This window comes from Hylobates moloch, unplaced genomic scaffold (genome assembly GCF_009828535.3).
Source record: "Hylobates moloch isolate HMO894 unplaced genomic scaffold, HMol_V3 SCAFFOLD_6, whole genome shotgun sequence".
NCBI lineage: Eukaryota > Metazoa > Chordata > Mammalia > Primates > Hylobatidae > Hylobates > Hylobates moloch.
The window spans coordinates 69,064,107-69,089,543 of NW_026652281.1; the positions used below are offsets into that span (position 1 = coordinate 69,064,107).

General features: G+C 39.9%; 1 protein-coding gene across 1 annotated transcript in view; it reads left to right on the plus strand.

Annotated features, from left to right (window-relative positions):
* The window catches only part of DMGDH (dimethylglycine dehydrogenase), a 75,311-nt gene that overhangs the window by 44,950 nt on the left and 4,924 nt on the right, over positions 1–25,437 (plus strand). The window contains exon 15 of the mRNA XM_032156981.2: positions 22,132–22,266. Coding sequence (XP_032012872.1) covers positions 22,132–22,266 — 135 coding nt within the window. The remainder of the gene's footprint in view (positions 1–22,131; positions 22,267–25,437) is intronic.

Here is a 25,437-nt window from a genome sequence, read left to right on the forward strand (position 1 = left end):
TAGAGCTTCTAACCGGTAGAAACAGAATAAAATGTAATCTCTATTAAACATAAGTTATAAGACAATGTTGATTCTAGAAAATGCAGGGTCTCTTTCGGAGGAAATATTTAAAGCATAGCTGTTCGATAACCAAAAACAAAACAACCCAAAAAAACTGGTAAAGAGGTAAAGCACTCAGCACCAAGCCTTCAACACCCCAGGTATTCAGTAGATATTAGCTATTATTAAAACATCAGAGTGTTAAAAAAACAAAGAAAAAATCAAAGTGGAATTAAACCATTGTTCATAGACAACAAGTTAGAAAGAAACTGTTAATATAGTGGTCAAAGTATCCAATTCTCTTTGGGAAATTTGAGGTAAATGGTAATAATTGAGGAGGCAGAAAATTTTCAGTGATACTTAGCCCTGGCTGGATTAGAATCATCTGGGGTATGATTCTTTTAAATAATATTGTGCTGTTTAAAATCCCAAGGCCCAGGCTACAGCCAAGATCAATTAAAAAAGAATCTCTTGTAGGGACTCAGGCATCAGTTGTTTTTAATTCCCCAGGTGATTCTCCAGAGATGCAGAATTACTGTTTTCAACCAAAGATTTTCAACTGGCTGAACATATTATCCTGAAGAACTAAAAATTACCTGAACTAAAAGAACTAAAAACTACTCAAGTAGTTCTGAAGGTGTGGTCCACAGACCAGCAGCATCACTGTCACCTGGGGACCTGCTAGAAAATTCAAATTGTTGGGTATCATCCCAGACCCCCAAAATCAGAAACTGCCAGGGTGGAGCCAAACTATCTATCTAGCTAGCTAGCTATTTTTATTGAGACGGAGTCTCGCCCTATCGCCCAGGCTGGAGTGCAGTGGTGCACTTTTGGCTCACTACAACCTTCGCCTCCCAGGTTCAAGCAATTCTCTTGCCTCAGCCTCCCCAATAGCTGGTATTACAGGCACCCGCCACCATGCCCGGTTGATTTTTGTATTTTTAATAGAGATGAGGTTTCACCGTGTTGGCCAGGCTGGTCTTGAACTCCTGACCTCAGGGGATCCACCTGCCTCAGCCTCTCAAAGTGCTAGGATTACAGGCATGAGTCACCGCACTTGGCCCAACAATCTAGTCTAATAAGCCCTCCAGGTAGTTTCAATGCAGTTTTTTTAAGAACATGGACCTACCCCAAATCAGTTAGATTTGCTCTAGGTGTAGGGTCCATGGTTCCTTTTTAAAGCTCCACAGGTGATTTTTTTTAATGCAGTGAATATTGAGAACCACTGTTTTAGTTCTTTTAACTTTATACCAACTTCAGTCTTGAAAGTATATAGGAAAGTAGAAAAACAGGTGGATTGGTCAGAGGATGGTGCTATAAGAACTGTGGTGGAATGGATGTAAATTAACAGATCTAGAGCCTATTCCAGCTAGGCTACAGGTTCGTATTCTGCCCCACATCTTTGTTTTTTCTTTTAGAACTGAATAGTAAGTGAATTTTTTTTAAGTCACCAAATTCTAGCTGCGTGGCCCAGGAAAGCCATTTAACTTGATTTTAATGCCTGAGATTTTTAATCTGTAAAAGAAGGCTACTTTTGCAGTTCTAAAATCCTATGGAATGCCTCCAACACAGTGGTTGAAGACATTGGTGCCACGTTATCTTTATGAGCCACATAATTGTGTCATCTGAATTAAGCTATCCTTACTCCGTTACCCATTTTCATTGCTGAGTGATAAGGGGAAGGAGAGGAGAAAGGGGGTGGGGCAGAGAAGGAAAGGAAGAGGAAAGAGGTAAAACCTAGCTGAAGTGTAGCTGACCATTCCTGAAACACCTGTCAGGATACATTAAACTAAAGCCATTGAATCATTATTTTCATATATATCCAATTTCTGTTATGAAACAGTACTTTGTTTCTACCCTAAGAACTGAAATGTGATGTTTAGCTGACTGCTTTCAAATGTGGATATCCACGGAAACCCAGGTCTAGGAATGAATTGAAGTAATTTTTAAGATTGCTTTTATTTTTATTATTATTTTAACAGTGTATTTGAACATGCAATAATTGGCATATTTAAAGTAAGCAACTTGATAAGTTTTAGTACATGATACAGCAGCGAAACCATCACTGCAGTGAAGATAGTAAACCTACTCCTCATCCCCAAGGTGTTCACGCCCCTTTGTGATCCCTACCCGCCACCCTCCCCACAGCCTCACCTACCCCCCAGGCAACAATTTATGTCTGAGACTATAGATTATTTTGCAATTTTTAGAATAAATGCAAAATCTATAAAAATGGAATCAGAGTATATGCTTTTTTTGGTGTTAATTCTTTCCCTCGGCATAACTTGAGAGTCATTTGTGTTGTTGCGTTTATTAATAGATCATTCCTAGTGGCATCTCATACCTGTAATCCCAGTACTTTGGGAGGTGGAGGTGTAAGGATCACCTCAACCCAGGTTTGAAACCAGCCTGGGCAACATAGTGAGACTTCCGTCTCCACAAAAAATTAGCCGGGCATGGTGATGTATGCTTGTAGTCCTAGCTACTTGAGAGGCTGAGGAAGGAGGACTGCTTGAGCCTGGGAGGTCAAGGCTGCAGTGAGTCGTGTTTGTGCCACTGCACTCCAGCCAGGGCAACTGAGCAAGGCTCTGCCTCAAAATAATAATAATAATAATAATAATTCCCTTTTATAGAAAGTAGTATTCCATTGTATGGGTATACTACAATTTGTTTATGTACTCACTCGTTGATAAATATTTGGGATGTTTCCAGTTTAGGGCTATTACAAATAAAACTCCAGAAGTCTCTTGGTATACCTGGAGGATTGGTTCTATGACTGCCCCAGGGTACCAAAATTTGCTTCAAGTCCTGCAGTTTGTCTGTGGAACCTGCCTATAGAAAAAGTTGGGTTTTGCATCCTGCAAATACTGTCTTTTTGATCTGCCTGGTTGAAAAAAATGCACATATAAGTGGACCCGTGCAGTTCAAAACTGAGTAGTTCAAAAGTCAGCTGGCACTATGAACGTTTGTGTACAAGTATTTGTATGAAAATAGGCCTTCTTTTCCCTTAGGTAAATACCCAGGAGTGAAATGACTGAATAAAATGGCAAGTGTGTGGTAACTTTGTAAGGAACTGTTTTGCCAAGCTGTGTGCCATTTTATATTTTACAGTCCCACCAGCAGCATGTGAGTCCCAGCTCCTCTACATCCTTGTCAAATACTTTTCATGGTCAGTCTCTTTAACTCCAGCTATTCTAAGAGACATGTAGTGATGTCTAATGATGGTTTTAATTTATTTCCTTAATGACAAATGATGTTGGGCATTTTTTGATGTGCGTACCTGCCATTTCTATATCTTTTTTTGTGAAATGTCTGGTTAAATCTCTTACCTAGGGTTTGTTTTTTTTAATTGAGTTTTTAAAGTGCTTTCTGTATTCTTTATCAGATACATGCTTTGCAAATTTTTTCCAGACGTCTTGACTTTTCATTTGTCTAATGGTCTAATGCTGTCTTTCAAAGAGCCATTTTCAATTTTTGAATTTTAAAGTTCTTTTTTTTTTTTTCAACATATCTTTCCTTTTATTTATTTATTTTTTTATTTTTTATTTTTTCCATAATTTTTTTTTTATTATACTTTAGGGTTTTAGGGTACATGTGCACAATGTGCAGGTTTGTTACATATGTATCCATGTGCCATGTTGATTTCCTGCACCCATTAACTCATCATTTAGCATTAGGTGTATCTCCTAATGCTGTCCCTCCCCCCTCCCCCCACCCCACAACAGTCCCCGGAGTGTGATGTTCCCCTTCCTGTGTCCATGAGTTCTCATTGTTCAATTCCCACCTATGAGTGAGAACATGCGGTGTTTGGTTTTTTGTCCTTGCGATAGTTTACTGAGAATGATGTTTTCCAGTTTCATCCATGTCCCTACAAAGGACACGAACTCATCATTTTTTATGGCTGCATAGTATTCCATGGTGTATATGTGCCACATTTTCTTAATCCAGTCTATCATTGTTGGACATTTGGGTTGGTTCCAACTCTTTGCTATTGTGAATAGTGCCGCAATAAACATACGTGTGCATGTGTCTTTATAGCAGCATGATTTATAGTCCTTTGGGTATATACCCAGTAATGGGATGGCTGGGTCAAATGGTATTTCTAGTTCGAGATCCCTGAGGAATCGCCACACTGACTTCCACAATGGTTGAACTAGTTTACAGTCCCACCAACAGTGTAAAAGTGTTCCTATTTCTCCACATCCTCTCCAGCAGCTGTTGTTTCCTGATTTTTTAATGATGGCCATTCTAACCGGTGTGAGATGGTATCTCACTGTGGTTTTGATTTGCATTTCTCTGATGGCCAGTGATGATGAGCATTTCCTCATGTGTTTTTTGGCTGCATAAATGGCTTCTTTTGAGAAGTATCTGTTCATGTCCTCTGCCCACTTTTTGATGGGGTTGTTTGTTTTTTTCTTGTAAATTTGTTTGAGTTCATTGTAGATTCTGGATATTAGCCCTTTGTCAGATGAGTAGGTTGCAAAAATTTTCTCCCATTCTGTAGGTTGCCTGTTCACTCTGATGATAGTTTCTTTTGCTGTGCAGAAGCTCTTTAGTTTAATGAGATCCCATTTGTCGATTTTGGCTTTTGTTGCCATTGCTTTTGGTGTTTTAGACATGAAGTCCTTGCCCACGCCTATGTCCTGAATGGTATTGCCTAGGTTTTCTTGTAGGATTTTAATGGTTTTAGGTCTAACATATAAGTCTTTAATCCATCTTGAATTAATTTTTGTATAAGGTGTAAGGAAGGGATCCTGTTGCAGCTTTCTACATATGGCTAGCCAGTTTTCCCAGCACCATTTATTAAATAGGGAATCCTTTCCCCATTTCTTGTTTTTGTCAGGTTTGTCAAAGATCAGATAGTTGTAGCTATGCGGCATCATTTCTGAGGGCTCTGTTCTGTTCCATTGATCTATGTCTCTGTTGTGGTACCAGTACCACGCTGTTTTGGTTACTGTAGCCTTGTAGTATAGTTTAAAGTCAGGTAGCATGATGCCTCCAGCTTTGTTCTTTTGGCTTAGGATTGACTTGGCGATGCGGGCTCTTTTTTGGTTCCATATGAACTTTAAAGTAGTTTTTTCCAATTCTGTGAAGAAAGTCATTGGTAGCTTGATGGGGATGGCATTGAATCTATAAATGACCTTGGGCAGTATGGCCATTTTCACGATATTGATTCTTCCAACCCATGAGCATGGAATGTTCTTCCATTTGTTTGTATCCTCTTTTATTTCATTGAGCAGTGGTTTGTAGTTCTCCTTGAAGAGGTCCTTCACATCCCTTGTAAGTTGGATTCCTAGGTATTTTATTCTCTTTGAAGCAATTGTGAATGGGAGTTCACTCATGATTTGGCTCTCTGTTTGTCTGTTATTGGTGTACAAGAATGCTTGTGATTTTTGTACATTAATTTTGTATCCTGAGACTTTGCTGAAGTTGCTAATCAGCTTAAGGAGATTTTGGGCTGAGACAATGGGGTTTTCTAGATATACAATCATGTCATCTGCAAACAGGGACAATTTGACTTCCTCTTTTCCTAGTTGAATACCCTTTATTTCCTTCTCCTGCCTGATTGCTCTGGCCAGAACTTCCAGCACTATGTTGAATAGGAGCGGTGAGAGAGGGCATCCCTGTCTTGTGCCAGTTTTCAGAGGGAATGCTTCCAGTTTTTGCCCATTCAGTATGATATTGGCTGTGGGTTTGTCATAGATAGCTCTTATTATTTTGAGATACGTCCCATCAATACCTAATTTATTGAGAGTTTTTAGCATGAAGGGTTGTTGAATTTTGTCAAAGGCCTTTTCTGCATCTATTGAGATAATCATGTGGTTTTTGTCTTTGGTTCTGTTTATATGCTGGATTACATTTATTGATTTGCGTGTGTTGAACCAGCCTTGCATCCCAGGGATGAAGCCCACTTGATCATGGTGGATAAGCTTTTTGATGTGCTGCTGGATTCGGTTTGCCAATATTTTATTGAGGATTTTTGCATCAATGTTCATCAAGGATATTGGTCTGAAATTCTCTTTTTTGGTTATGTCTCTGCCAGGCTTTGGTATCAGGACGATGCTGGCTTCATAAAATGTGTTAGGGAGGATTCCCTCTTTTTCTATCGATTGGAATAGTTTCAGAAGGAATGGTACCAGTTCCTCCTTGTACCTCTGGTAGAATTCAGCTGTGAATCCATCAGGTCCTGGACTCTTTTTGGTTGGTAAGCTATTGATTATTGCCACAATTTCAGAACCTGTTATTGGTCTATTCAGAGATTCAACTTCTTCCTGGTTTAGTCTTGGGAGGGTGTATTTGTCGAGGAATTTATCAATTTCTTCTAGATTTTCTAGTTTATTTGCATAGAGGTGTTTGTAGTATTCTCTGATGGTAGATTGTATTTCTGTGGGATCGGTGGTGATATCCCCTTTTTCGTTTTTTATTGCATCTATTTGATTCTTCTCTCTTTTCTTCTTTATTAGTCTTGCTAGCGGTCCATCAATTTTGTTGATCTTTTCAAAAAACCAGCTCCTGGATTGATTAATTTTTTGAAGGGTTTTTTGTGTCTCTATTTCCTTCAGTTCTGCTCTGATTTTAGTTATTTCTAGCCTTCTGCTAGCTTTTGAATGTGTTTGCTCTTGCTTTTCTAGTTCTTTTAATTGTGATGTTAGGGTGTCAATTTTGGATCTTTCCTGCTTTCTCTTGTGGGCATTTAGTGCTATAAATTTCCCTCTACACACTGCTTTGAATGTGTCCCAGAGATTCTGGTATGTTGTGTCTTTGTTCTCGTTGGTTTCAAAGAACATCTTTATTTCTGCCTTCATTTCATTATGTACCCAATAGTCATTCAGGAGCAGGTTGTTCAGTTTCCATGTAGTTGAGCGGTTTTGAGTGAGTTTCTTAATCCTGAGTTCTAGTTTGATTGCACTGTGGTCTGAGAGACAGTTTGTTATAATTTCTGTTCTTTTACATTTGCTGAGGAGAGCTTTACTTCCAACTATGTGGTCAATTTTGGAATAGGTGTGGTGTGGTGCTGAAAAAAATGTCTATTCTGTTGACTTGGGGTGGAGAGTTCTGTAGATGTCTATTAGGTCCACTTTATGTAGAGCTGAGTTCAATTCCTGGATATCCTTGTTAACTTTCTGTCTCGTTGATCTGTCTAATGCTGACAGTGGGGTGTTAAAATCTCCCATTATTATTGTGTGGGAGTTTAAGTCCCTTTGTAGGTCACTGAGGACTTGCTTTATGAATCTGGGTGCTCCTGTGTTGGGTGCATATATATTTAGGATAGTTAGCTCTTCTTGTTGAATTGATCCCTTTACCATTATGTATTGGCCTTCTTTGTCTCTTTTGATCTTTGTTGGTTTAAAGTCTATTTTATCAGAGACTAGGATTGCAACCCCTGCCTTTTTTTGTTTTCCAGTTGCTTGATAGATCTTCCTCCATCCCTTTATTTTGAGTCTATGTGTGTCTCTGCACGTGAGATGGGTTTCCTGAATACAGCACACTGATGGGTCCTGACTCCTTATCCAGTTTGCCAGTCTGTGTCTTTTGATTGGAGCATTTAGCCCATTTACATTTAACGTTAATATTGTTATGTGTGAATCTGATCCTGTCATTATGATGTTAGTTGGTTATTTTGCTCGTTAGTTGCTATTGTTTCTTCCTAGCCTCGATGGTCTTTACAATTTGGCATGTTTTTGCAGTGGCTGGTACCGGTTGTTCCTTTCCATGTTTAGTGCTTCCTTCAGGAGCTCTTTTAGGGCAGGCCTGGTGGTGACAAAATCACTCAGCATTTGCTTGTCTGTAAAGTATTTTATTTCTCCTTCACTTATGAAGCTTAGTTTGGCGGGATAGCAAATTCTGGGTTGAAAATTCTTTTCTTTAAGAATGTTGAATATCGGCCCCCACTCTCTTCTGGCTTGTAGAGTTTCTGCTGAGAGATCAGCTGTTAGTCTGATGGGCTTCCCTTTGTGGGTAACCCGACCTTTCTCTCTGGCTGCCCTTAACATTTTTTCCTTCATTTCAACTCTGGTGAATCTGACAATTATGTGTCTTGGAGTTGCCCTTCTCGAGGAGTATCTTTGTGGCGTTCTCTGTATTTCCTGAATCTGAATGCTGGCCTGCCTTGCTAGATTGGGGAAGTTCTCCTGGATAATATCTTGCAGAGTGTTTTCCAACTTGGTTCCATTCTCCCCATCATTTTCAGGTACACCAATCAGACATAGGTTTGGTCTTTTCACATAGTCCCAAATTTCTTGGAGGCTTTGTTCATTTCTTTTTATTCTTTTTTCTCTAAACTTCCCTTCTCTCTTCATTTCATTCATTTCATCTTCCATCAGCGATACCCTTTCTTCCAGTTGATCGCGTCTGCTACTGAGGCTTCTGCAATCTTCGCGTAGTTCTCGAAACTTGGCTTTCAGCTCCATCAGCTCCTTTAAGCCCTTCTCTCCATTGGTTATTCTAGTTATCCATTCTTCTAATATTTTTTCAAAGTTTTTAACTTCTTTGCTATTGTTTTGAATTTCCTCTCGTAGCTCAGAGTAGTTTGATCGTCTGAAGCCTTCTTCTCTCAACTCATCAAAGTCATCCTCCATCCAGCTTTGTTCCGTTGCTGGTGAGGAACTGCGTTCCTTTGGAGGAGGAGAGGTGCTCTGTTTTTTAGAGTTTCCAGTTTTTCTGCTCTGTTTTTTCCCCATCTTTGTGGTTTTATCTACTTTTTGTCTTTGATGATGGTGATGTACAGATGAGTTTTTGGTGTGGATGTCCTTTCTGTTTGTTAGTTTTCCTTCTACCAGACAGGACCCTCAGCTGCAGGTCTGTTGGAGTTTACTAGAGGTCCACTCCAGACCCTGTTTGGCTGGGTGTCAGCAGCGGTGGCTGCAGAACAGCGGATTTTCATGAGACCACAAATTCAGCTGTCTGATAGTTCGTCTGAAAGTTTTGTCTCAGAGGGGTACCCGGTTGAATGAGGTGTCAGTCTGTCCCTACTGGGGGGGTGCCTCCCAGTTAGGCTGCTCAGGGGTGAGGGACCCACTTTAGGAGGCAGTCTGTCCGTTCTCAGATCTCCAGCTGCGTGCTGGGAGAACCACTACTCTCTTCAAAGCTGTCAGTCAGACAGGGACCTTTAAGTCTGTGGAGGTTCTTGCTGAGTTTTTGTTTGTCTGTGCCCTGCCCCCAGAGGTGGAGCCTACAGAGGCAGGCAGGCCTCCTTGAGCTGTGGTGGGCTCCACCCAGTTCGAGCTTCCTGGCTGCTTTGTTTACCTAAGCAAGCCTGGGGAATGGCGGGCGCCCCTCCCCCAGCCTGGCTGCCGCCTTGCAGCTTGATCTCAGACTGCTGTGCTAGCAATCAGCGAGACTCAGTGGGCACAGGACCCTCCAAGCCAGGTGCGGGACACAATCTCCTAGTGTGCCGTTTTCCAGGCCCGTTGGAAAAGCGCAGTATTGGGGTGGGACTGACCCGATATTCCAGGTGCCGTCTGTTTCCCCTTTCTTTGACTAGGAAAGGGAACTCCCTGACCCCTTGCGCTTCCCGAGTGAGGCAATGCCTCGCCCTGCTTCGGCTCGCGCACAGTGCGCTTCACCGACTGTCCTGCACCCACTGTTAGGCACTCCCTAGTGAGATGAAACCGGTACCTCAAGCAGAAATGCAGAAATCACCCGTCTTCTGTGTCGCTGGGGCTGGGAGCTGGAGACCGGAGCTGTTCCTATTCGGCCATCTTGGCTCCACCCTAAAGTTCTTATCAATTGTTCTTTTATGAATCATGCTTTTGGTTCATATCTAGGAAATCTTCGCTTAATCCAAAGTCATAAAGATTTCCTGCTATGTTTTCTTCTAGAAGTTTTATTATTTTACTTTTTACATTTAGGTCTATGATCCATTTTTAGTTGATCTTGTATCTGGTATGAGGTATGGACTGAAGTTTTATTTATTTGTACTTGGATGACCAATTGCTTTCCGCACCATTTGTTGAAAAGACTATATATTCTGAATTTCATTGCCTTTATATCTTTGTCAGTATGTTTATATCTTTGCCCATTTGTTTGTAGGTCTATTTCTGGACTCAGTTGTATTCTGTATATCTATTTATCTTTCCAAATGCCAATACTACAGTGTCTTGATTACTGTTGCTCAAATAAGGTTGTGATAGCCCTGCAACTTTGTTCTCTTTTTTTAAAGCTGTTTTGGCTTTTCTGGTTCCTTTGAATTTCATTAACTTTAGAATCAGCTTGTCAATGTGTACCAAAAAACCCTCTAGACTTTATTGGAATTGCATTTTATCTACAGGTCAATTCAAGTATTCCAATTCATGAACAAGGTCTATCTCTCCATTTATTCAGGTCATCTTTTATTTCTCTCAGGAGTGTTTTATCGTTTTCAGTATACAGGTCTTACATATCTTTTAACATATTTATCCTTAAGCATTTCATGTTTTGATACTATTGTAGATGGTATTTTTAATTTCAATTTTCAGTTGTTTATTGCGAAAATATAGAAATACAATTGGTCTTATGTGTTGATCTTATATTTTGGAACTTTGCTCAACCTGCTTAGTGGTTCTAGTAGCATTTTTGTAGATTCCATCGGATTGTCTACATGGACAATCATGTTGTATAAAAATAAAGCTTTTCTTTGTCTTTTCTAATTTGGATATCTTTTATTTCTTTTTCTTGCCTTATATTCTTTTTTTTGTTTTTGACAGAGTCTCACTCTGTCTCCAGGCTGGAGTGCAGTGGCGCGATCTTGGCTCACTGCAACTTCTGCCTCCTGGGTTCAAGCGATTCTCCTGCCTCAGCCTCCCAAGTAGCTGGGACTACAGGCATGCGCCACCACTCCCAGCTAATTTTTTTGTATTTTTTTTTTAGTAGAGACGGGGTTTCACCCTGTTGGCCAAGATGGGCTTGCCTTATATTCTTACCTGGAAGTTCTTTATCAAGTTGAAGACATTTGCTTCTATTCCTAGTGTTAACATTTTTTAAAAAGATCAGGAATAGATATTGGATTTTAGCAAATGATTTTCCACATCTACTGAGATAATCATTTTGTTTGTTTGTTTTACTTTGTTATATGGTTTATTACATTTATTAATTTTCGAACATTATGCCAACCTTTCATTTTTAGGATAAAACCCACTTGGTAATGATATATCACCTTTTAAAACATCATTGGATTTTACTGGATTTAAAAAAAAATTTTGCGACTATATTTTCCTTACAGCACTTAGAGCTTGCCATTATTTTGTTTATTTTTCCTGTTTTTCTTTTGAACAGAATGCAAGCTTCCTGAGTACAGGTGCTGGCAATACGACATATGTTTTGTTTATTATTTTTATCCCCAACACCTAGCTCAGGGCTGGCACATAGCAGATGCCCAGTAAATATTTTGTTGTTGAAAGTAATGTCAAAAGATGATACTTGAAAAGTCCTGGGCCCTCATTATGAAGGGTCTCATGTGCCAAGCTAAGGAATTTGGAGTGTATCCTGGGGAACCTGGGGAGTGACCCAAGAATTTTGAGTAAGGAGTGACACTCTAGTGATGGGAAACAGACTAAAAGTGAGTTCGTCTGGTGACTGGGAGATCATTCTTCTAATTATCAAATAAATCCAGTGGAGAGAAGGTGAAGGCTTCAACTAAAGCAGTGGCCATAGGTTGGAGAAGAAAGAGCAATGAGTGCTATTTAGAAGGAAGGGTGGATATCACATGAGGGACTGCATGTGAAGGGGTGAGAGGAGGATGTTAATGAACTGTTGATTAACTAGGAAACACAGGTGGAGGGGTGTGGGTGGGAAGTTTGTAGGACTTGGGTTGGAGGACTCTGGGGTAGCCAAGCAGAGAGTCCCAGAAGGCATCTGAGCATGTGGGTTTGGAGAGCTTGGCTCTGCAAGTATGGCTTTGGACCCTTCAGATATAGGTGGTCATTGAGGCAGGTGAGTGGAGAATCCATTTTCTATAGCACCCTGCATTTGCCTCTGCCCTGGTACTGACCACACCTTATGTTCCTGGCCACCTCCTCAGCTAGACTGTGGATGCTCTGAGGACAGAGGCCAAGAATCGTTAGCCTCACCCCTGTGTCTGATCACTAGTGAGGGCTCCGTAAATATTTGTTGAAGGGTTTGAATTGTGACTGCCATTTACTGATTCTGACTAGATGTATTGCTTGATCTATGAGCATTTCAGTTTTCTCATCTGTAAAATGAAGAAAATGTTCACTCCATATATTTGTCATAAGTATTAGATGAGATAAAGAACATTTGGTACCTCACTAAGTGTTAGTTCCTTTCCATCTTATTGATTTGAATCTAAATAAGTCATTTAGAGAAAAGGAACTATACATGAAATCCTTTTTCTTTTTTTAACATCCCAGTAAGGAATATCTTGGGTCCCTATTGAGGCCTCATTTCTTCATGCTTTTAAATTTTCCTTTGATTATTATTTACTTTGCATTTAGGCTTAAGTGCTATACTTAAAATACCAAATGGGCAATTGTTCTTCACTCTACTCTAGAGAGATGAAATCTATTATGAAAACTCTATATTGTAGTTGTTGGCCAAAGCAGTTAAACATAAATCTGATAAAGCCACAGGTCCATTTCACAGTTTTCCTTTGAATCATTAGATTAAAAAACTGAAAAATAAGTGTTCTCTTTAGCATCGAATCTAGTAAGATTTAATATTAAAGACGTGTAATGGGGGCTTTAGTTTTGAAAATCTAGTTTGATTTGAATGCTAATTAGCTTGATTACTTGCCTGGCTTAGGAACTATATTTTAGTTATTTTCCCAGGTTTCTATTTTATCCCCCTTTTTTAGTGAATAGGGTTCCTGTTCTAGTAATATTAAAGACTTTTGAGAAGGAATTTTAACTGGTCAGTAATTTTGGTTAGAAAAATGCTATATGAGTGCTTTCTTTTAAATTGCTAAGGGCAGAGAATGAAAACTACCTGTATGTGGGAGTGATATGATTTGGATCTGTGTCTGCACCAAATCTCATATCAAATTGTAATCCCCATTGTTGGAGATGGAGCCTGGTGGGAGGTGATTGGATTATGGGGGTGGTTTCTCATGAATGATTTAGCACCATCCCCGTTGGTACTGTCCTCACAATAGTGAGTGAGTTCTCATGAGATCTAGTTGTTTAAAAGTATGTAGCACCTCCCTCCTCTCTCTTGCTCCTGCTCCTGCCATGTAAGACATGCCAGCTCCCCCTTTGCCTTCCTCTGTGATTGTAAGTTCCCTGAGACCTCCCCAGCAGCCAAACAGACGCCCACATCTTGCTTCCTGTATAGTCTACAGAATTGTGAGCCAATTAAATCTATTTTCTTTATAAATTACCCAGTCTCAGGCATTTCTTTATAGCAGTGAGAGAACAAACTAATACAGAAAAATGGTACAGAGGAGTGGGATATTGCTATAAAGATATCTGAAAATGTGGAAGCAGCTTTGGAACTGGGTAATGGGCAGAGGTTAGAAGGGTGTGGAGGGCTCAGAAGAAGACAGGAAGATGAGAGAAGGTTTGAAATTCCCTGGAGATGTGGTGAATCATTGTGACCTAAATGCTGATAGTGATATGGACAGAGATGGCCAAGCTGAGGAGGTCTCAGATGGAAATGAAGAACTTACTGAGAATGGGAATAAAGGTCACTTTTGTTATGCCTTAGCAAATAACATGGCTGCATTGTTCTCCTGCCCTAAGGATCTATGGATCTTAGAAACTGAGACTGATGATTTAGAGTATCTAGTGGAAGAAATTTCTTTTTTTTTTCTTTTTTTTAATTATTATTATACTTTAAGTTTTAGGGTACAAGTGCACAATGTGCAGGTTTGTTACATATGTATCCATGTGCCATGTTGGTGTGCTGCACCCATTAACTCGTCATTTAGCTGTAAACTAGTTCAACCATTGTGGAAGTCAGTGTGGCGATTCCTCAAGGATCTAGAACTAGAAATACCATTTGACCCAGCCATCCCATTACTGGGTATATACCCAAAGGACTATAAATCATGCTGCTATAAAGACACATGCGTATGTATGTTTACTGCGGCACTATTCGCAATAACAAAGACTTGGAACCAACCCAGATGTCCAACAATGATAGACTGGATTAAGAAAATGTGGCACATATACACCATGGAATACTATGCAGCCATAAAAAATGATGAGTTCATGTCCTTTGTACGGACATGGATGAAACTGGAAACCATCATTCTCAGTAAACTATCGCAAGGACAAAAAACCAAACACCGCATGTTCTCACTCATAGGTGGGAATTGAACAATGAGAACACATGGACACAGGAAGGGGAACATCACACTCTGGGGACTGTTGTGGGATGGGGGGAGGGGGGAGGGATAGCATTAGGAGATACACCTAGTGGAAGAAATTTCTAAGCAGCAAAGCATTCAAGATGTGGCCTGGCTACTTCTGACAGCCAGTGCTCATGTGTGTGAACAAAGAAATGACCTGAAGTTGGAACTTATATTTAAAGGAGAAGCAGAGTGTAAAAGTTTGGAAAATGTGCAGCCTGACCATGTAGTGGAAAAGAAAAGCCCATTTTCTGGGGAGGAATTCAAGTAGGCTGCAGACATTTGCATAAGTAAAAAGGAGCCAAGTGCTGATAACCAAAACACTGGGGAAAAAGGTCTCAAAGGTATTTCAGAGACCTTCACAGCAACCCCTATCATCACAGGCCCAGGGGCCTAGGAGGAATGAATGTTTTGTGAGTCAGGCCCAAGGCCCCACTGCCCTACACAGCATTGGGACACTGCTCCCTGCATCCCAGCTGCTCCAGCTCTAGCTGTGACTCAAATGGGCCCTAGTAAAACTTGGGCTGCTGCTCCAGAGGGTGTAAGCCATAAGCCTTGGCAGCTTCCACATGATATTAAGCCTGTGGGTGCACAAAGTGCACAAGTTGAGGCTTGGGAGCCTCCACCTAAATTTCAGAGGAAGTATGGAAATGCCTGGATGTCCAAGTAGAAGCCTGCTGCAAGGGTGGAGCCCTCATGGAGAACATCTACCTAAGACAGTGTAGAGGGGAAATGTGGGGTTGGAGTCCCCACACAGAGTCCCCACTGGGGCACTGCCTAGTGGAGCTGTGAGAAGAGCGCCACCATCATCTAGACCCTAGAATGGTAGACCCACCAGCAGCTTGCACCCTCAGCCTGCAAAAGCTGCAGGTATTCAACACCAGCCCATGAGAGCAGTTACAGCAGCTGAACCCTGCAAAGCCACAGAAGCGTAACTGCCCAAAGCTTTTGGGCACACCAGTGTGCCCTGGATGTGAGATATGGAGTCAAAGGAGATTATTTTGGAGCCTTAAGATTTAATGACTGTACTGCTGGGTTTCCGACTTCTGTGGGGCTTACAGATCCTTTCTTTTGGCTGATGTTTCCTTTTTGGAATGGGAATGTTTACCCAGTGTTTGTATCCCCATTGTATCTTAGAGGTAACTAACTTGTTTTTGATTTTACAGGCTCATAGGCAGAAGGGATTAGCCTTGTCTCAGAAGAGACTTTGGACTTTGGACTTTTGAGTTAACGCTGAAATGAGCTAAGACTTTGGGGAACTCTAGGAAGGCATGATTATAGTTTGCAACATAAGAAGGATGTGAGATTTTGTGGTCAGAGGTGTAATGATATGGTTTGTATCTGTTTCCCCACCAAATCTCATGTTGATTTGTAATCCCCAATGTTGGAGGTGGGGCCTGATCAGAGGTGATTGGATCATGGGGGCAGATTTCTCATGACTGGTTTAGCACAATCCCCCTTGGTACTGTCCTCACAATAGTGAGTGAGTTCTCATGAGATCTGGTCATATAAAAGTGAGTAACATCTTTCTGCACTCTATCTCTTGCTCCTTCTCCGGCCATGTGAAGTACTGCTCCCCCTTTGCCTTCCACCATGATTCTAACTTAGCTTGCTAAGGCCTCCCCAGAAGCCAAGCAGATGCTAGCATCATGCTTCCTGTACAGCCTGCAGAACTATGAGCCAATTAAATCTCTTTTCTTTATATATTACCCAGTCTCAGGTATTTCTTTATAGCAATGCAAGAGCAGACTAACATAGGGAATATTCATTTTCTAGCCAATAATAACCAACTTTAGTTGCTAAACTAATAATTTAACATTTTGCTATCAAGGAGATGTTGAAATTGTGGTTATTGTTAACTTATGTGGAATGTTAAGAAGCTCTGAATAGTGGAAAAGGAACCAAGAATTGAGAAGCTTGGGTTTGAGGTTTGGTGCTAACTCACTTTGTCACTGCTGGCAAGACCCATAATTTTGTAGGGCTTTAGTTATCTCATATGGAAAATGAGTTTGGACTAAGTTTTCTGCTTGCTTTAAGACTCCTGTGATTCTAATTCTGTAAATATGAAATGAATAATGCTGTAATTTGTCTATTATGGGGGTTGGGGATATTAAGTGAATTCATTCCCCCAAATAAATGAATCCAGTTTATGGCTTTATTATAAGTTTCCTGAGGCATACACAGTAGCACAGGTGCACAGGGTACTGCACAACTGAGTGAAGAAAGTTCAGATTGACATAGACTGTAGGTGAGTGATGGCCACAGGCTTTGCAACGGGATTCCCACCCGGATTGCTTTAAATGATGATCCAAAATCCATTCTAAATGAGAAGCTTTTCAGGAAAGTATTGAAGGATAGTGGCAGAGCCTGTCATCTGGATTTCCATCTCCACTCTGCCACTTACAGTAGCTGATGACCAGAGTCTCTGCAGCCCTTCCATGCCCATAAGACACAGGAGACTGATTCCACAACCAGTGCTGTGCCTGATTCCCAAGGAAGCTTTACTGGGACAGAGGATGTTACACGGATTCACTTATGTCTCTAGAACTTTCCATGAGGGTGTAAAAATCACAAAAGTTTTATAAATTTGAAACAAAGAATAATATGTGGAGGCAGAAATGCAAACAAACAGAAGCTATGATAGAGGTATGGACAGTGGGGGCCCAAGGAAGAATATGACCCAATTCTACCCAGGGTGGCAGAGTGGGGCTGGGGACAGCATTCCATCATCACCAATTGTATAGAGAAGCTGCTTAAGTTGAGAAGCTGCTTGAGTCAAAAAATTGATGACTTCTTTGGATTTTCTGATGGGTTTTTGACTCCATATAGATGGAAAATAAAAGGTCCAAGACTGTATTTTCATAATCGCTCCCCATGTCTTATAGCCCACTACCCTGACTCTCTATATCAGACCCTGCCTACCATGCTGCTGTCAAATTTGACTTTAACTACATATCTGAGAGCTCTTTGTTGCCCTAAGAATCACAACAAAAGATATACTGATTTACTTTCTTTCGTTTACATGTGCTTTTAGGTAATATGGTTCTTTTAGTAGAGCTAATGAGAGATGAGTAATTATACTTCACTTAAAATCTACTTAATGTTTTCATATAGGTAGATATTATATTTAGTATATATTACAGGTGGCTGTCTTAATAACTCATATTGCTATTTAAAATTAATAAATTTTAAAAACGCAGGCCAGGACTATTTTTAGGCTATAGTCTCAGTGCTCCAGAAATTTATACATTTTTCAAAGATATTAATAGCTATTTATATAGTTAATTTGGCAATGAGTTATTAAAGAAATATATTTCTGTTCTTGGGTCATCCTGAAAGCACCTATTTTAATTACAGCATTAACCTTCAGACACATTTTCCTCTCATTTATAATTAATAATTATATAATACAGTAAAATCTATAATCTTGGGAGCAAAGCCAAGTAAAATGAAAATGAAATGCTATCACTTCCTAAGTCAGGAGCCTCGTTGGTTTGAGACAGGGGGATTGTGCCAATGGGAAGGGGCAGCCTCCTGTCTGTACTTATAGCACTTACTGAAAGTAAGTGTTCCAGCTGGGTGCGGTGGCTCACACCTGTAATCCCAGCACTTTGGGAGGCTGAGGTAAGCGGATTATCTGAGGTCAGGAGTTTAAGACCAGCCTGGCCAACATGGTGAAACCCCATCTCTATCCAAAATACAAAAATTAGCAAGGCCTGGTGGTATGTGCCTGGTCCCAGCTGCTCAGGAGGCTGAGGCAGAAGAGTTGCTTGAACCCAGGAGGTGGAGGTTGCAGTGAGCCAAGATTGTGACCACTGCACTCCAGCCTGGGCAACAGAGAGAGATTCCATCTCAAAAAAAAAAAGAAAAAGAAAAGAGAAAAGAAAGTAAACGTTCCTTACTTTCAATGAGATTTTTGTTGTTGTTTTTGTTAGAATATGTTTTATTTCATGTCTGAGGATGAAATTACTGAAAAGACCTAATTCCTAATTTAGGGATATACAAATACAGATATCAAATTGCATTAATATTAACATTCCAAATGTTTTCAGATACTTTTACATAGTACACAAATATTATTTTCTAATAAATGTCATTCAAAATCGGTTCCAGCCACCTAAAAGAAATTTAAAAGAAACATTCTTTATTTAGAGTATTTATATCATCTGTGCTTTCTAATGAGAGACTCCAGGCACAGGCATTTAAAAAAATATGGATAAAATCTAAAGGTGCAGGTTTATCTTGTCATGTAACTGAGCCTCAGTTTAGTCTTTCATAAACTGGGGATTAAAATATCCATCTTAAAGTGTTGTCATGAGGATTAAATGAGCTCATGAGTGTGAAGCCATCATTTTAGTATGTGACACAGCAAGGGCATAAGAAATTGTAAATGTTACTTATTAATATTTTATTATTTTTTAAACTGAATTTACTCTAATTTTTTTTCTAGAGAAAGTTTTTGCCCAGTCTCCCCCCACCTTCCCTATTTCCCTCATGGTTAGCTAATACCTGATGTTCCTTCTTAGCCTTTGGTAAAATTGTGAATTTGACAAAGGTAGAGTTAGTCTCCTTTTCCAGCACATCTCAACCCTCGCCTAGCTCTGCCCCAATAGCTCTCATCCAGCACCCCCAGATGGTCATGGCCAGCTTCCAACACATCCCCTCCAGAGGTGTAGCAGATACTGATTTAAGTGGCTCCGTTAGGGCTGTTCAGAGTAGACGAAATGAACAGGGCTAGGCCTCCTGAGATCTTGGTTCTTAACCAGTTTGTTGATTGCTTGTCTTTGACTGAGTTAATGCACTGCTCTTCGACTCCAAACCCAGCATCTGTGGGGTGTTTTTGTGTAGATCAAATTATAATGTAAATACAGACACTTTTGGGAAAGGCTGTACAGACAGCAGTTTTATGAAACCTACTCATCTTTCAAAACTCAACTCAAAGAATGCTGCTCCGATCCCCACTCTCCCATCCCAAGCGGAACTGGGTCATTTTCTTCCTTAGGCCCCCAGTGTCCATACCTCTATCAAAGCTTCTATTTGTTTGCATTTCTGCCTCCACATATTAGATATTCTTTGTTTTAGATTTACAAAACTTTTGTGATTTTTACACCCTAGAACACACGGAACCAACCATGAGTCATATTTCAAAATTTGTATTGCTAATTGATATGCTATTATGTGTCATGTTCTGCTATGTTTCCAATAATCTCAAATTGTTCTTTTTTTCTGTTAAAACATTGAGGAAAAATATTTTCCTGTTAAAACATTGTTTCCTGTTAAAACATTGAGGAGATGTAATAATTTCAGGACTGGGCCCAAGATCATGTTCTCTGAAGCTCTGAATACCCCCTGCCTAACACAGTATCTGATATTCAGCAGGGGCTTAACAACAGTTGAATAAATAATTGAAAGAAAATTATTTAATAGGGGACTCAGGAAGATTAAGAACCTTCAAGCTGTAAATGAATCTCTAATGGTAAAGATTCAGATTCCATGACAGTAGGTGAGGAAATAATTTCAGATCTGCTGGCATTCCATAAATCACACCGTATAAGTCAGTTTGGTCACTGACTATTGTTTAAGTGCTTCTCCACACAATAAGGCATAAAACTTTTTCAGTATAGTTATTGATTCCAACGCAGACAAGAACTCTAAAAAGCACCCATTGTCATCATCATTCTATGATTGCAAGTCTCCTTTTTAAAAGATAGCAAAAAAAAATGTTGCTGTTATAGAATTCTTTCTTAGATATAGTCATCCCTCTGTGTATGTGGGGGATTGGTTCCAGAACCCCCACATGTACCAAAATCTGGGTTTACTCAAGAACCACCAACCCATATATATACAAAAAGTCAGCCCCTCCGTATACATGGGTTTCAAATCCCACGAATACTGTATTTTCTATTTGTGTTTAGTTGAAAAAAGTCCACGTATAAGTGGACTTCCGCAGCTTAAAGTGGTATTGTTCAAGGGTCAACTCTGCATGTTTTAACTATAGTGAACTTTGGTTTGTTATGACTTGTTATCATGAATTTATCCTATATATGAATTCAAATGAATCAAGCTCTTCCTGTGACTCCCTGCCCCCATTTGTCCTATATTAAATAACACGGGTTCCAATCTTCTTTAAATTTTCATGATCTGGCTTCATAATAAAGCTTTATAGTTGGTTCTCACCATTTGTATCACCCTGGGGAAGGAGAAAGAATTGGATGTTCATTTTGCACATTATTTTAACCTCGGCTAATGGAAACTTGCTCTAACTTCCTGTGTAGGTCAGCAATTTAAAGTTGGATTATCCATAGAAATCATATTTCATTGTGGGTTCATCCTAGAGGTTCTAAACTAGGAAAGGAGTGGACTGGGGCGGGGGGTGTCTCAGGTGAGGGTGTGTGAGGACTCCTGCTGCTGCTTCTCTGGAGGTTAAGGGGATTTATTACACTCAGTCCTAAATGTTTCAAGTGCAGAAAGAACTGTGTTAAGTCCTAAATGTTAGTGGTGGAGGACATCTTAGGCATGAAATATTCTTTCTGATTGCCAATAAAGAAATGAAAGCTTTTGGTTGTTTCCTTTCTTTGCTTTCAGAGAGTAGTCTGTCTGTGGGAACTGTTTGGAGAATCTTGTTTTCCACATTGTGATCTCTGATTAAATCTCATTCACCATAGATATGATTTATATATCACAAATTTCCTTTCCCTCACATAAGAGATGCTTGTCTAGGCAGAGTATGCAGAAGTCTCATACTAACCTCCCACGGATGTCAGCCCTCCCTCCAGGGCACTCACTCTCAGTGCTCTCTCTTCACCTCTGACTAGTTTATCACACTTATCATGTGTCTCCTGGCATTTGGTTGAGTAGAATTCTATCTCCCTTATTAGCTAAGTGTCTCTGCTGAGGAGTCATTGCTCACTTGTGTGTCCTACTCACAGGTAAGGTGTATTAAGGTGTATTACCAATAAGTGCGAAGTCTTCCAGTTTGCCTGATTCCTACTTTTTTTTTTAAACACATAAGAATGAACTTAAGGTTATCCCTATAACAATGTTGCTCTCGTTCCCTTGCATTGATTGCATTGGGAATGGCCCCGAGTGTGCCCATGGGAGTGTATTAGGAATAGGAATGTCATCTCTCATGTGTTGCACGGAAGTAAAAAAAAACAAAAAGGTTGAAAAGCACAGTGTTAGAGAATAAACTCTTTGATAAAAATGTCTGTGCCTAACTGGTTTTGTTAGCCACACAGGGCCTAGCATTACGCCTCACACATAGTAGGGGCTCAATAAATGGTTTCAGAATCATCTAATGAATGCAATCCAATAGGTAAATACATTCCAGAGACATTATTCTGAAGAAGCAAAAGAAAAAAAAATACTGCATTTTGGGTTTGTTTTAGCACCATGTTTCAAAAAAGTGAATTTTCTTCTGGTAAAAGACTTTCTATAGGTAGAAATTGAGTTGCACATTGCTTACCGACAGCCCGTACCACTGTCCAGACCCATTAGACACAAGGGTCACTTTCATAATCCACCATTGCAACAATGCCTTATGTTTTTCTGCCTAGGTTTCTGCCTGGTTCTGGTAAATTGTCATCACAAGTTATTACCCTTAAATCTAACATATTCTGAAGGGATAGGTGGCTGATACTGTCATTTGAGGACTAAGAAATATTTGTCTAGACATTTGATCCAATCTGTATTTTTATTTAATGTGTAATTGGTGAGAAAATAGGAAAGACAAATTTAAATGCTTGCATCTCTAACCTTGTCACAGTGTCTGAGCATTCATTCATCATCATTATCTTGGATTCCTGCAGCCGGCAGACTTCATAGGAAAGCAAGCACTGAAACAGATTAAAGCCAAGGGGCTGAAACGAAGACTGGTCTGCCTCACCTTGGCAACGGATGATGTTGATCCAGAGGGAAATGAAAGCATCTGGTACAATGGCAAGGTGAGTGCTGAGGACCTCACTGCCAGGGGCTGTGGCATCTTCTGCAACAGAAACTCCCCTTGTTCCTATTTCCTCTTAAACCCTTTTGCTATTAATTATTTATTGGAGGGATGACACGCTTTTGATTTCTGAGCTGACATTCAAAAGACAGAACACAATTGACTGAAAGGAAAATGAAATGTTGCTCATTTTTGAAAACATAAAATTCTATATATTCTGTTTAAAGAAAACAAACCCAAAGACTTGAAATACACTGGACCATGAGAAGGGTATGATTTAGAGGGTAAATGATCTATTTGCTCACCACATCCATGTCTGTAAATGCAAAAGATGGATTTTATAAAAAATTTGGCATTCTGATTTAACTTTTTATGGATCTTTCAGAAGGAGGCAATTAGCATATTAACAGGGAAAAAATCCAAATGAAAACATCCATGACAATAGAGGGTAGAACCTTAGATAATAAAGTGAAAAGTGGAAACCATTTGGTTCTTCAGGAAGAGTAAAATCACCTTCTCATTTTGGAATGTTACTTTTTATTCTTTCTATTTGTATTCAGTAAAACCAGTTAGTCAGATAACGTATCAATGGGACTTTATTTTCTCCATTTTTTCTCCCAAGCTTTCTGCATTCAGTTACTTTCTCCATTTTTTTATTACTATTTGTAAAAGTCAATTTTGTTGAAACTGAGTATGGGTGTGTTTTTCCTGGTGTTAGCAGGCATATGTGGGACACCCAGCTTAGACTATGGGGAGGGAATGGAGCCTTCAAAGCTCATCTAAACAGCTGTTCCGCAATGAACAGGGTCAGCTTGGTCACTACCCAAGACTCAGAGTTTCTGTGTCTGGGTTTTTTTCTTATTCACTGCAGCCTACTTGACATTTGTTTCCATTTTCTCTATCTCATCAGTAACACAAAGAGTGCTAGAAGTGGACAAAGCCAGTGGTGTTGAATCACAGCCTTTGGGGCTAAAGCATGGGTCAATTTGACAAAGAACTAACATCTACTGAGTTCTTACTGTATACCAGATATTTTTCATGTGCTCTCCCATTTAACTTTACAGCACACCTGCCAGATATGTATGATCATTTCCATTTTAAAGATGAGGCTTTGAGGGGCTCAGAAGTAACTTGCTTGAGGTTACATGGCCAGTGATTAATAGAACTGATCTCCAACCCAGGTCTAGTTTCCAGCTTTGAATTTCTAGTCCTTTCTTCTAAGACATGTTGAACACTTCAATTTGATCTCTTTTCTGTCTCTGTTGATGTCCCCATGCAGTTTCTTAAGAATTTATTTTATTTTTATTTATTTATTTAGAGACAGAGCCTTACTCTGTTGCCCAAGCTGAAGTGCAGTGGCACGATCTCAGCTCACTGCAACCTCCGCTTCCCAGGTTCAAGTGATTCTCCTGCCTTGGCCTCCCGAGTAGCTGGGTTTACAGGTGCATGCCACCATGCTCGGCTAATTTTTGTATTTTTAGTAGAGATGGGGTTTCTCCATGTTGGCCAGGCTGGTGTTGATCACCAGCCAGGTGATACACCCACCTTGGCCTCCCAAAGTGCTGGGATTACAGGCATAAGCCACTGCCCCCGGCCTTAAGAATTTAATTCTATACCCACATTCTTGTGCATCTGAGTATCAGGTGGATGTTATTAGAGCCTGTGAAGCCAACTGACTTTTCTCAGATCTCAAGTGCCTTCGCCTGTCTGTAAGCCTGGATCGGCCGACCTCTACTTCCTTCTTAAATTGGGCTGAGTTTGCTCTTCTGTTTGAACTGTTCCTACCTTTCTCCCTGTCTCTTCTTTCTCTTTCTGTTCTGTATCTCTGGTTCAGCCCTCTTTTCTCAATATATATTCTTCCTCCAATTCGTGTTTGCTCACAATTCACATAACTTATACTTATAACCAGCTCTGCCGTTACTTAGCTATTTGACCTGATCCTGAGCTGATCTCTGGGCCTCGGTTTTCTCATCTGTAAAATGAAGCCATTGGATGAGATAATGTCTTCTTGTCACTACATTTCCTCCTACCTCATCTTTCCTTTGTTTTATATTTTTCACTCTATTCCCATTCAGTTTTCTCAGTACTTCTTAATACAGTCTACACTTACCCTTCCACCAAACTTCTGTTTTACTCAGCGTGGAATGAAAGAGATACTATGCTGTATTATTCTGTATTCCCACGTCATCCACAATCAACTGATTTTTAGCCACCTTAAATATGATGATACCAAAATTAGTTTTAAAACCCTGAAAACCCAAGGTCTAATCTAAAGGTTTTTTCCTTTGTCCTATGCATGTACTGCATTTACATGCTATATTGTTCACCTTTCCTTGCCGTCTGCTTATAAAGCTGCTAATCCAATTATAGGATTCTATCTCTTAGATTTCCTAATATGAGTTTGCCTGCTCTTTGATGCTTAGTAAGGTCATCATTTTACATGCAAATAGTCTTCTTTTTGATCCTTTTTCAGAGGCCCTCCTTGGATCCTCTTTACTCTGGACTGATATGAAATAATTTTTGCTTTTTCTTTTCAGACTTTGTCTTGACTTGTGTTGCTTTTGGTATTTAGTATTTTATTCTCGCAAGCATTTCCAATGCTGGAGATAGAGTACAAATATATTCGTTTATTGACTTTTGTGTGTGTGTGTGTGTGTGTGTGTGTGTGTGTCTACTATATGCCAGCGATATTCTAGGCACTGGGGATATAGCAGTGAACAAAACACAAGAATCTCTGACCTCATGGAGTTTACATTCCAGAGGAGGGAGAGATAGACGATGGACAAAATAAACAAAGTATATTGCATGTCAGATGGTCTTTAGTGCCTTGGGGAAAGGTCAAGTCCAACTAGGAGCTGGGCAGTGCTGGAGAAAGGGATTATAACCTTAAATGAGGTTTAATTTTTTTTAAATCAAGGCATAAAGATGGTCATGAGAAAGACTTTCTTTATATTGGGTGGCTCAGTTATTAAAAGATGCTTAGCTTGGAAGGAAGTTTTGAAAAAGAGGTTTGTGGAGAGGTTTGGAGAGCTTAGAAGGTTTTTTAAAATTATTATTTGTAAACTAAAACATACAAGGACAGTCAAAGAAAAACACAATAGAACATCAAACTTAAATTATGTTAACTTCCTTCAAAGGCCATTTGCCATGTTATCTTCTGGAAGTCAGATAG